Source organism: Pelophylax lessonae, assembly GCF_965119305.1.
Source record: "Pelophylax lessonae genome assembly, chromosome: 9".
Lineage (NCBI taxonomy): Eukaryota > Metazoa > Chordata > Amphibia > Anura > Ranidae > Pelophylax > Pelophylax lessonae.
This window is the reverse complement of record NC_138776.1, coordinates 3,713,837-3,727,164: the sequence shown is the minus strand read 5'-3', so window position 1 is coordinate 3,727,164 and position 13,328 is coordinate 3,713,837. Positions and strand designations below refer to the sequence as shown.

At 50.5% G+C, this 13,328-nt stretch overlaps 1 protein-coding gene across 3 annotated transcripts in view; it reads left to right on the top strand.

Annotated features, from left to right (window-relative positions):
• The window catches only part of ATN1 (atrophin 1), an 83,739-nt gene that overhangs the window by 48,778 nt on the left and 21,633 nt on the right, over window positions 1–13,328 (top strand). For all 3 annotated transcript variants that reach the window (XM_082267373.1, XM_082267372.1, XM_082267371.1), the window contains exons 6-7: window positions 3,480–3,678; window positions 8,883–9,696. In XM_082267373.1, coding sequence (XP_082123499.1) covers window positions 3,480–3,678; window positions 8,883–9,696 — 1,013 coding nt within the window. The remainder of the gene's footprint in view (window positions 1–3,479; window positions 3,679–8,882; window positions 9,697–13,328) is intronic.

Here is a 13,328-nt window from a genome sequence, read left to right as displayed (position 1 = left end):
TGTCAGCGGGAGTGGAGGCAGGGATCGTCAGCTGTCCGTGATCTGAAACGATCGGGTCCTGGGATTTCAATGTCTCTACAGATTGCTCCATAGGCGATGCAAACATTACAAAGTATACAGAATGCAGGTTTCTGTCTGGGGTGCAGTGACATCACAAAGGACATCAGGCCACTCCCCTTCAGTATGGAGGTTCAGCCAGAGCTGTTCTACCTCTGATCCTCTTCTCACTGCAGCAACAGATCACTGCAATAATGATCTATTGCAGGCAGCTTTCAGCCAGCAGTAGATCACTGCTATATTGCTCTATTGCAGGCAGCTTGCGGCTAGCAGTAGATCGCTGCTATATTGCTCTATTGCAGGCAGCTTGTGGACAGTGGTAGATCACTGATATAATGATCTATTGTAGGCTCATAGCAGGCAGCAACAGATTTGTATTTGAAGTGATCTGCTGCTGCACAGCTACATCGGGGAAGGGTCCAGATCTGTTCTTCACTGACTAAATGTGGATTACCCATAAAAAAAATAAAGTGTAAAATAAAATTGTAAAATAATTGAGATACACAGACAGGTAGACAGACAGACACAGGCAGACAGATAGACAGACAGAGACAGATGGACAGAGACAGACGGACAGACACAGACAAACAGAGACAGACACAGACAGACAGATAGATAGACAGACACAGGCAGACAGATAGACACAGACAGACAGACAGGCAGGCAAACAGAGAGAGACAGACGGATAGACACAGACAGACAGAGCCAGATGGACAGAGACAGACACAGACAAACAGAGACAGACACACACAGACAGACAGAGACGGACAGGGACAGACAGACAGACAGAGACAGATAGACAGACAGACACAGACAGACAGAGACAGACAGGGACAGACAGACAGACAGAGACAGATAGACAGACAGACACAGACAGACAGACGGACAGAGACAGACACAGACAGACAGACAGACGAACAGAGACAGACATACAGAGACAGACAGATACAGACAGACAGACACAGAGAGACAGACAGACAGACAGAGACAGACATAGACAAACAGAGACGGACAGGGACAGACAGATACAGACAGACAGACAGATAGATAGATAGACAGAGACAGATAGACAGACACAGACAGACAGACACAGACAGACACAGACAGACAGACACAGAAAAGACAGACACAGACAGACAGACGGACAGAGACAGACACACCGAGACAGACACACCGAGACAGACAGACAGACATACAGAGACAGACGGACAGAGACAGATAGATACAGACAGACAGACACAGACAGACACACCGAGAGAGACAGACAGACATATAGAGACAGACGGACAGAGACAGATAGATACAGACAGACACAGACAGACATACAGAGACAGAGAGACAGACAGACAGACACAGACGGACAGAGACAGACACAGACAGACAGAGACAGACAGACAGATGGGCAGAGACAGACAGACACAGACAGACGGACAGAGACAGACACAGACAGACGGACATACACAGACAGACAGACAGAGACAGACACAGACAGACGGACATAAACAGACAGACAGATGGACAGAGACAGACACAGACAGACGGACAGACAGAGACAGACGGACAGAGACAGACACAGACAGAGAGACAGACAGACAGAGACAGACGGACAGAGACAGATAGATACAGACAGACACAGACAGACATACAGAGACAGAGAGACAGACAGACAGACACAGACAGACAGACAGATGGACAGAGACAGACAGACGGACAGAGACAGACACAGACAGAGAGACAGACAGACAGACAGAGACAGATGGGCAGAGACAGACAGACGGACAGAGACAGACACAGACAGAGAGACAGACAGACAGACGGACAGAGACAGACACAGACAGAGAGACAGACAGACAGACGGACAGAGACAGATGGACAGAGACAGACACAGACAGACAGACAGAGACAGATGGGCAGAGACAGACAGACAGAGACAGACACAGACAGAGAGACAGACAGAGACAGACAGACAGAGACATAATACAAATACCCCCTGCCCATAATAAGCTCTTAGGTTTAGGTTTAGATCCCAGCAATGACGTTCGATGATCTGGAAGACTTCTTCACGCCGCGCACAACCATCGAATGCTCACATAAGTGAACGGAACGTCTTTAGAATTTTAGCGATAGCAAAGCTGTGAAAAAGTTGCCGTTGCGCTATTTTGTACCTTCGTCACCCTGACTCGGTCTGATCTTATTGTAACGCTAACAATTTACACAAATCTTCTTGTGTTCCCTGCATACATATCTATGTAGTGCTGAAATAGAAATAAAGTTCCTCTGAAGTACAGCCGTGGCCGAGAGATTAGAGGACGACTCTCACAAAGTCTTCTGCCTCCGTTTGTAGATCTTTGTGTCAGAGGTTACTATGGGATACTGAAGTATCATTACAAGCATTCCATAAGTTACATAGTTACATAGTTACATAGTTTGTGAGGTTGAAAACAGACACCAGTCCATCCAGTTCACCCCATAATGTGTGTGATCTGGTGTCCTTACTCTTACTGACAATGAGATGAAGTTTCTGCAAAGAGTCAATATTTGCAGTGGTGACCCTGCAAATAAAAAAACGCATAGATGCGAAGCAGGGCTCGGTTCATACTAGTGCGGGCCGTGCGTTCTGGTTGCACCCAAATCCACCCTCAGTGAAAAACGCACTGCTGTGGGAAACTGAATTCTCAATGGCACCCCAACATATGCAAAATCGCAGAGCGTTTGAGGGTGTAGGAATCGCGGGGAAATCACATGGTCAGAATGACCATGCGACTTCCCTGCGGTGCACGTACTATGCAACTTCCCTGTGGTTCACGTACCATGCGACTTCCCTGCGGTGAAAGTACCATGTGACTTCCCTGCGGTGCACGTACCATGCGACTTCCCTGCGGTGCACGTACCATGTGACTTCCCTGCGGTGCACGTACTATGCAACTTCCCTGCAGTGCACGTACCATGCGACTTCCCTGCAGTGCACGTACCATGTGACTTCCCTGCGGTGCACGTACCATGCGACTTCCCTGCGGTGCACGTACCATGCGACTTCCTTGCGGTGCACGTACTATGCAACTTCCCTGCGGTGCACGTACCATGCGACTTCCCTGCAGTGCACGTACCATGTGACTTCCCTGCGGTGCACGTACCATGCGACTTCCCTGCGGTGCACGTACCATGTGACTTCCCTGCGGTGCACGTACCATGCGACTTCCCTGCGGTGCACGTACCATGTGACTTCCCTGCGGTGCACGTACCAAGCAACTTCCCTGTAGTGCACGTACCATACTTTTTGCAGAAACGCACTACAGTCTATCTAACATGCTTTCCTTTGGGGCGTGTTCACATGTATGCGTTTTTCAGTCGCTGCGTTTTTTTGTAAAATGGGTAAACGTAACCTGATAGCGACAATTTCATTGCTGCTTTTTTGTCTGCAGGTTTAACAAACACCTGGACCGGGGATATAATTCCTGCTGCCGGACGGATCTGTACTTCGTGCCGCTGGAAGGCTCCAAACTTTCCAAGAAGAGGACGGAGCAGGTGGAGCGAGCGCGGAGGGAGAGCGAGCAGAGAGCGCGGGAAGAGCGCGACCGAGAGCGAGAGAGGGAGCGGGAGAGGGAGATGGAGAGGAATATTGTAAGTCAGACTTTATTATACACAATGTATCACCTCTGCATCATCTCCTTTCATAGGATTCTTCTTCTAAAGGAAGCCACTCCTATCTGCACCAGGGGGCGGGGTCTATTTATGAAACATTCATTGGATGAATGTCAAACACATTCGCGCAGACTGCATGAGTTCTGGCTGTAATGTCCCTAATAGAGTAGTTCAGTAGTACCCCCAGCTATTACCGATCCCCTACTCAGTAATAACCCCCAGCTCTGCTGATCCCCCTACTCAGTAGTAACCCCCAGCTCTGCTGATCACTCAAGCAGTGCTAACCCCCAGCTCAGCCGATCCCCCGCTCAGTAGTAACCCCTAGCTTAGCTGATTCCCCTGCTCAGTAGTAACCCCCAGCTCTGCTGATCACCCACTCAGTAGTAACCCCCAGCTCTGCTGATCACCCACTCACTAGTAACCCCTAGCTCAGCTGATCTCCCGCTCAGTAGTAAGCCCCAGCTCAGGTGATCTCCCACTCAGTAGTAACCCCTAGCTCTGCTGATCCCCCACTTAGTAGTAACCCCCCAGCTCTGCTGATCCCCCACTCAGTAGTAACCCTCAGCTCTGCTAATCTCCCACTCAGTAGTAACCCCCTGATTTGCTGATCCCTAGTTCAGTAGTAATCCCCATCTCTGCTAATCTCCAATTTATTAGTAACCCCCAGCTCAGCTGATAGCCCGCTCGGTTGTAACCCCCAGCTCTGCTTATCCCCCACTCAGTAGTAACCCCCAACTTTGCTAATCTCCCACTCAGTAGTAACCCTCAGCTCAGCTGATCCCCCGTTCGGTGGTAGCCCCCAGCTCTGCTAATCTCTCAGTAGTAACCCCCAGCTTTGCTGATCCCCCATTCAGTAGTACCCCTAGCTCTACTGATCACCCACTCAGTAGTAACCCCCAGCTCTGCTGCTCCTCTCAGTTTCTGATTCTCCTTTCTCTCTGGTCCCCACTCACCTCATACTATATTGCTTCCACGCTGCTAATACATCTGCTAGTTTCTCCTGCTCTGGTCCCCCAGCTCTGCTGATCCTCTCTCTCCGGTCCACCTTCTGCTATAGCATTCCCATATTGCACACCCCGCGTGACGTCTGCTAGTTTCTCAGCTCCAGTCCGCACCCCGCACACCTTGTTGAAGCGCCTACCGCTTCAAATTGCTTTTTTGATGTGTTTTTGGCTTCTGTGATTCTTCGGTGATGCTTTTTTTGAAGCATAATGAAGCTAGACAAATTCCCTGTGCTCAGCAGAACCCCAGCTCACTAGTATCCCCAATTGACAGATTGACAGTTTATTATTTCCCATGTTCAGGAGAATCCCTGCTCAGTAGTACCCCCAGCTCTGCTGATGCCCTACTCAGTAGTACCCCCATCTTTGCTGATCCCTCGTTCAGTAGTACCTCCAACTCTGCTGATGCCTTACTCAGTATTACACCCAGCTTTTTGATCCCCAGCTCAGTAGTGCTCCCAGCTCTGCTGATGTCCTACACAGTGAAACCCCCAGTTTTGCTGATTTCCCTTTTAGTAGTACCTCCAGCTCTGCTGATCCCCCACTCAGTAGTAACCCACAGCTCAGCTGATCCCCCGCTCAGTAATAACCTCCAGCTCCGCTGATCTCCCATTCAGTGGTAACCCCCAGCTTTGCTTATCTCCCATTCAGTAGTACCCCCAGTTCAGCTGATCTACCACTCAGTAGTAACCCCCAAGTCTGCTGCTCACTAACTTAGTAGTAACCCCCGGGCTCTGCTGCTCATCTCAGTTCTGATCCTCCTCTCCCTTTGGCCCTGCTCACCTCAGACTATATTGCCTCCACGCTGCTCACCACGTGTGACATCTGCTAGTTTCTCCTGCCCTGCCCCCCCACCCAGCTCTGCTGATCCTCTGTCACTCAGTGCTCTCTCTCTGGTCCACCTTCCACTATAGCGTTTCCATGTTGCACACCACGTGCACCTCTGCTAGTTGCTCCGCTCTAGTCCAGACCCCGCTCACCTTGTTGAAGCGCCTACTGTCTGAAATTGCTTTTGATGCTTCGGTGATGTTTTTATTTAAGCATAATGAAGCTTGGCAAATGCCCTGTGTGTGTTGGCTTCCTATTTGTTTTAAAGGGGTCCAGGAGAACCCCAGCTTATTAGTACCCCACTCAGCAGATCCCCTATTCAGTAGTAGCCCCAGCTCTGCTGATCCCCCACTCAGTAGCAACCCCCAGCTCTGCTGATGCCCTAGTCAGTTGTACCCCCAGCTCTGCTGATCCCCCACTCAGTAGTACCCCCAGCTCTGCTGATGCCCTACTCAGTAGTAACCCACAGCTCTGCTGATCCCCCACTCAGTAGTACCCCCAGCTCTGCTGATCCTCCACTCAATAGTAACCCCCAGCTCTGCTACTCCTATGGGTTTCTGATCCTTTTCTCTCTCTCTCTGGTCCCTGCTCACTTTAGACTATATTGCTCGCTTACTGCTCACCATGTGTGACATCTGCCAGTTTCTCCTGCTTTGGTCCCCCAGCTCTGCTGATCCTCTGCTGCTCAGTCCTCTCTCTGGTCCCTGCTCACCTTCCACTATAGCATTCCCATGTTGCACACCATGTGTGCCTTCTGCTAGTTGCTCTGCTCGAGTCCGGACCCCCGCTTACCTTCCTGCTGCTCCATGCTGCACATCAGATGTGACGTCTGCACCAGACACCCCCAGGATATATATATATATATACACATGAACAAAAAGTGACTGCTGAGGATGTCCTTCTGGTTGGCTTGTTAGTTTCACAGTGCATCCTGGGATATCTCATAACCTCAGAAGTGTTGTCATAAACTTCCTTGGAGGCTTTGGAGACACTTTGAAGCGCCAGGAAAGTGACATGGGGATCCTTTTTGAAGCAAAGCAAACACTACGTGTGACAAGGACTGTAAGGTCACCATTTTATTTAGTGACAGGGGCTTTGATTGGCTTATAGAGTGCTTTAAAAAAAAACATGTCCAATCCCACATTTTGAAGCAAATGTAAACGAGCCCTAATAGAGTAATCCCTATAATTGCTAGCGCCATCTAGTGACCAAAATGTGGTATGTTTTCTTATTGAGGTATTTCAGAAAACAATACCACATTTTGGCCTCTGGATGGCGCTAATGATCATAGGGATTACTCTATTAGAGAAATTATGGCCAGAATTTGTGCAGTATGCAGGAATGTGTTCAACATTCGCCCATCAAACGTTTTATAAATAGACCTCATAATGTCAGGTTTCGTGAGGCCTGGTTGGACAGCTTGGGTTCTTAGGAAGGTTATAGAGAGTTCAGATATGTCAGGAGCTGCAACTCAGAGTTGATCAGAAAATTATTGCTCTTGCCTAGTGGAGAATGAGAGGGAGGTTGCACAGCATAGATTTCCATGTTAAGGCTCCGTTCACATATATGCGAATTGGAATGCGTTTTGAACCGCATTTGATTCGCATGACATGTGAAGCAAACCAGCTTTCTATGGAGACGGCTCACATATATGTGGTGCAGCGACAGTGCGAGAATTTAAAAAGAGCCCTGTGCGTTTTCTGAGCACTGCAGTGTGGTTCAGGTGCAAATTCCAGGCTCATTGCCTTCTATGGGAACATATCTAAATCACACATCTGATCGGTTATTAACGTGAATATGATCCGGGAAAAAAAAACAGGGTGGGGTCTCCTTTCGGGTCTGGTATGGATTTTAAGGGGAATTCTCACGCCAAAACTAAAAGAAAGGTGTGGGGTCCCCCCAAAAATCCATACCAGACCCTTATCTGAGCATGGTGCCTGACATGTGACTGGGTTGGTGATGTCACAAGGGGGTGCTGCCACCAGATGACGTCACCGGGTGGCCCCGCCCTTTAGCTTCTTAAGAATTATCAGACAGTGGAGCAGGCAGACGGCAGGAGCCTTCGACATGAGCAGGGCTTTTTTATTTTTGTCTTCGTGTCAGCAGTGCAGGGGGCATCGTGATTTTAGATGGATCTACATCGGGGGGGGCTTTGTTTTAGTTTTTTAACCCCTTGGCGCTGGCTTCCACCGGGAGGCAGGGCTTGTGATCACGTGACTGCCGTGATTGGCTGTCACAGCAGTCACATAATCAGAAAACTCCTAATCGCAAGCACCAATCGGGAGCTTTCCGTGAGCCGCCGCCGGTCACTATCTTGGGAGTAAGCAGGGCGCACAGCTCCGTAGGCGCTATTGCATGCAACTATGAAGCCGCTCGGCGCCAAGTCTGGCCGCCGACCCGCACGCCAATATTTGCGTGCGCTTGGCACCAAGGTGTTAATAAAGAAATGTTCAAAAACTGTCTCTGTGTTTTTATTTTTGATACTTTTTTGCTACTATGTAACCTATATACATTCACATGGGGGGGGGGGGTGCGATCTGGGGTTCCCTTTGTTAAAGGTGACCTCTAGATTCTGATAAGCCCCCTTCCCGCAGACTCCCACAACCACCAGCCAGGGTTGCGGGGAAGAGGCCCTTGTCCCCATCAACATGGGGACAAGGTGCTTTGGGGTTGGGGGGGCATAGCCTCCCCTGCCCCAGAGCACCCCTATGTTGAGGACATGTAGTCTGGTATGGTTTAGGAGGAGGGGGCACACGTTTGCCCCCCTCCTTTTCCTGGCCTGCCAGGCTGCATGCTCAGATAAGGGTCTGGTATGGATTTTGAAGGGGACCCCAGGCCATTTATTTAAAAAAATTTGGTGTGGGGGTTCCCCTCCAAATCCATACCAGACCTTAGGGTCGGGTATGGATTGGAGGGAAGGGGGCACGCCGTTTTTTTTTCACAATTTCTTATTGGCAGCAATGGGGTTTTTTTTTAATTCAGCTGTCAGCGGGGAAACCTGCTGACAGCTAATGAGTAATTTGTTGTTAAGGATGCGGCGGCCAGCTTCTCGGCCCGCTGCTTAATAACCAGATAATGTCATGTTGCCCATGGCCGACAGTTCCAAAAATTTGCACCGGACATGTGTGAACCGAGCCTGCAGTGCCGCCCAGAAACACAGTGTAAGCCCTGCTGAATCTGGCTTCAGGATAAATATATAGAAGTGAATGGAAAGTAAACTGGCCTTTCTGAGTTGCTCAGCTCCAAATTTTTGGAAGTTTTGGTGGTTCATGGCTGATTTTGGGGGTAATCTTTCATTCAGGTCTTCATGTAGAAAAAAAAAATTGATAAAAGGTTTTTTTATGTCTTTTTCAGAAAATGGACTCTCGCCCTCACGACTGCCCCCAGCTGTGCCCGCAGCCGCCTCCCCATCACCCTTCCTTGGCTTTGCCCTCCCCGTCTTCTGCTCCCTCACGCCCACCTCACTTTGAGCCACCAGGAGCCGTGGCAGCCGTGCCCCCTTACTTGGGTCCTGACACCCCAGCTCTCCGCACACTGAGCGAATACGCTCGCCCCCATGTACTGTCGCCAGCTGGACGAGCACCCCAGCCCGGTCACCCCCCACATCACCCCTTTTACTTGCCCCTCGGAGACCCGCTGCTTGCCTACAATCTGCCTGCCGTCTTTGCCAGCGATCCATCTCGTGCAGAACGGGAACTACGAGAGAGGCTGAAACCCGGATATGAAGTCAAACCCGGAGAGCTGGACCCGCTTCACCCAACGACCCTGCCTCTTCCACCGCCGCCACCACCACATCACCCCCCTCCTCCTCAACCACCTCCCTCAACTGCCGGAGTACCTCCTCAGATGGGACTGCACCCGGCCTTCCCTTACCACCATGGGCAGCACTCCCACCAACATGCCCTCGAAAGGGAAAGGCTGGCATTGGGGGCCACCGGCGCAGGGCCCGGGGGCGGACCAGGAGCTGGCGGGGCAGCAGGAGGGGCCCGAGGGGAACTATCCTATGCCGAGCGCCTTGCCGCAGAACGACAACACGCCGAAAGAGTGGCGGCTTTGAGTGGAGATCCCCTGACCAGGCTTCAGATGCTGAACGTGACCCCTCACCATCATCAGCACTCGCATATTCACTCACACCTACACCTGCACCAGCAGGACGCCATCCATGCAGGTAAAATGGAAGTTCTACTTTACACTTTATAAAATACAAAAATGATGGAATGACCCAAGGAAACAAAAAGCCCTCCTTAAACCAGTAATGCCTTCTTCAATAGGGAGGTATCTTCTTGTCTTCTTTCCATAGTAAATCCAAAAATATGCGGCTAATTATTGCTCATTTTTGGTTATTAGGTGGGAAAATGCAAAATGTTACTTTTTTGGGCAAAATAGACGTCCCCATCAGAGTGCCCCCTTACATCAGGTGTCCCCATCAGAGTGCCCCCTTACATCAGGTGTCCCCATCAGAGTGCCCCCTTACATCAGGTGTCCCCATCATGTAAAAAAAAAAAAAATGAAGTATTAATCAGGGCCAGATCTAGCCTATATGATCTGGGGGTGCTGGAAAAAAGTGAGGGTGCATAATGTCAACACTCTGTGTGAGTCACTGACAGCCTATCACACATATGGGAAACACTATTACATCCCCCTTTACATTATGACTGCCCCCTTACATCAGGTGTCCCCATCAGAGTGCCCCCTTACATCAGGTGTCCCTTCAGAGTGCCCCCTTACGTCAGATGTCCATTCAGAGTGCCCCCTTACATCAGGTGTCCCATCAAAGTGCCCCCTTACATCAGGTGTTCCTTCAGAGTGCCCCCTTACATCAGATGTCCCTTCAGAGTGCCCCCTTACATCAGATGTCCATTCAGAGTGCCCCCTTACATCAGGTGTCCCCTCAGAGTGCCCCCTTACATCAGGTGTTCCTTCAGAGTGCCCCCTTACATCAGATGTCCCTTTAGAGTGCCCCCTTCCATCAGGTGTTCCCTCAGAGTGCCCCCTTCCATCAGGTGTTCCCTCAGAGTGCCCCCTTACATCAGGTGTCCCCTCAGAATGCCCCATTACATCATGTGTCCTCATCAAAAGAGCCCCCTTACATCAGGTGTCCTCATCAGAGTGCCCCTTATATCAGGTGTCCCCATTAAAGTGCCCCCTTACATCAATTGTCCCCATCAGGCTGGCTCATGGATCAATGGATGCACTCTCAGAGACCTGGGGGGGGGGGGAAACAACTAAAATCTGGGGGGCACAGCACACCCCAGCACCGCCTAGATCCGGCCCTGGGTGGTTTTGCTGATTGATGGGTCCTGGCACCACATCACCAAGAAGTGGTCAACAATTGCAAAAGTTGGGAGTATTCAGAGGACAATAAAATACAGTAGGTGGCACTGTGGAGGATGAGAGGTCTCAGGGGGCCAGGGAGCATTGTGGGAAAATGAGGGGCACTGCAGGCCACTATGAGAGTTTGAGTGGCACTGTGGGAGGTTGGGGGAAGCTCTGTGGAGACTGAGGGCTCTCAGGGGGGCTGGGGGCACTGTAGGAAAATGAGGGGCACTGCAGGCCACTATAGAATGTTGGGTGGCACTGTGAGAGGTTTGGGGAGGCACTGTGAAGGCTGAGGGCTCTCAGGGGGGCTATGGGCACTGTGGGAAAATGAGGGGCACTGAAGGCCACTATGGAAGGTTGGGTGGCACTGTGGGAGGTTTGGGGAGGCACTGTGGCGGCTGAGGGCTCTCAGAGGCCTGGGAGCACTGTGGAAAAATGAGGGGCACTACAGGCCACTATGGAAGGTTGGGTGGCACTGTGGGAGGTTGGGGGAAGCTCTGTGGAGGCTGAGGGCTCTCAGGGGGCCTGGGGGCACTGTAGGAAAATGAGGGGCACTGCAGGCCACTATAGAATGTTGGGTGGCACTGTGAGAGGTTTGGGGAGGCACTGTGAAGGCTGAGGACTCTCAGGGGGGCTGGGGGCACTCTGGGAAAATGAGGGGCACTGAAGGCCACTATGGGAGGTTGGGTGGCACTGTGGGAGGTTGGGGGAGGCACTGTGGAGGTTGAGGGCTCTCAGGGGGCCTAAAAGGGTTTCTCAGGGGGCCTAGAGTTTCTCCAGAGGTTCCAGAGGTTTCTTGAGCAATGAGCAACTTCTGCCTCTCAAATAAGTTCCCCCATCTTTTTAGCTATCTGTAAGGGGGTAATTCTTCCCAGTGACAACAAGTGTAATAAGCATTCTTCCTAATTTAAGGCAGGTGTTCCCTGAGACCAGAAAGTAATTTTAAGGGTTCCTCTGTGTTGAAAAGAATGAGAAAGGCTGCTCTAGATAGAAAACGGAGAACCTAATTTTGTTTATTTCTCTTAATAACTGATGTAAATTGTACATGTACTAATGTATACAGAAAGGTAAAAATGTACTTATCCTACACTCTGGTTTTTGCCCACTCTGCCTAGGCCTAGTTCCCAAGAAACGGGCCCAGCCACGGCCTCCCTCCTACTATGCCTTAAGATAGCTGCAGGTCCCCCAACCTACAACAGAACCTCCCAAGGTAGCCTGCAGTGCCGTTCAACCTTCCATTGCAACCCCAGGCCCCCTGAGAACCCTCAGCCTCCACAGTGCCTCCCAACTTCCCACAGTGCCCCCCAATCACCCTCAATGCCACTCAGTCATCTACAGTGCCCTCTTGCTTGCTGTAGAGCCTTCACCTCCCCATAGTGCCCCCAACCTCCAACAAACTCCCACAGTGACCCTGCAAAGCCCCCAGCTTCCTGAAGAGATCCCTAAATCCCTCACCCCCCCCCTACAAGGACACCAATGCCTGCTAAAATACTACAAAGTCCCCCTAACTCCCTCCAGAAGTCCCATCTAGGCCTTTCCAGCATTTCAATACATAGTATGTACTCCTTTACTTTTATTGCGTGCGTTGGGGACAGGGAGGTTTTGGACGAATTTACTGTACCCTGGTCTCAAAAAGAAAGGATAATGAACCTTCAGCCCAATGTTAATAAAAACAAGGAACACCATAATAAAATGTCCAGGAAACCATAAGGGAGACAACTAGTTGTGAATCAGTTCAAAGTGTAAATAATGGTTATGTGGTCCTGGTTCATATAGTGAATGTATGCGGTACTTAAGGCAGCTCCCAGGACATAGATCTCTGAAATGGAAAAAAAAGGGGAGAGTGGGGGCGCCAACTAAGTGTAGTATTGTTTTCCTCAATAAATGTATCTTTTTAATGCTGCACTTAGTTGGCGCCCCCTCTCTACCCTTTTTGCACCTTTAAAATATGCCAGCAAGATCCTTCAATCATTTCTAAGCCTGTGTGTGTGAGCGCTAACACGTAATATTATTATTAGAGGTACTTATATAGGGCTGACAATTTACACAACTCTTTACATACATATTGTATATTCACATCAGTCCCTGCCCCCAGGAGCTTACAATTCTAAGGTCCCTAACTCACATTTATACAAACACATACTAGGGACAATTTAGACAGGAGCCAATGAAACTACACTTCCAAGCAGGCCCCGACTGGGATAAAAAATAGGCTAGGGCATTTTAGACTGAGCAGCCTATGACATATTTACTGGGAGGCATGGGGGCAGAGAACATGGGGGGGGGAGTGAAGAGCACAGGGGGGCAGAGAGCACTAGGGGGGGGGGGTCGAGAGCACAAGGGAGGCAGAGAGTACTGGGGGGGGGGTCGGAGAGCACTGGGGGGCCGGAGAGCACAGTGAAGGCTGGAGAACACTGAGGGGACTGGGAGCTCGGGGGCCGGAGGCCATGAGGGGGGAGAGATAATGGAGGGCCAAAAAGC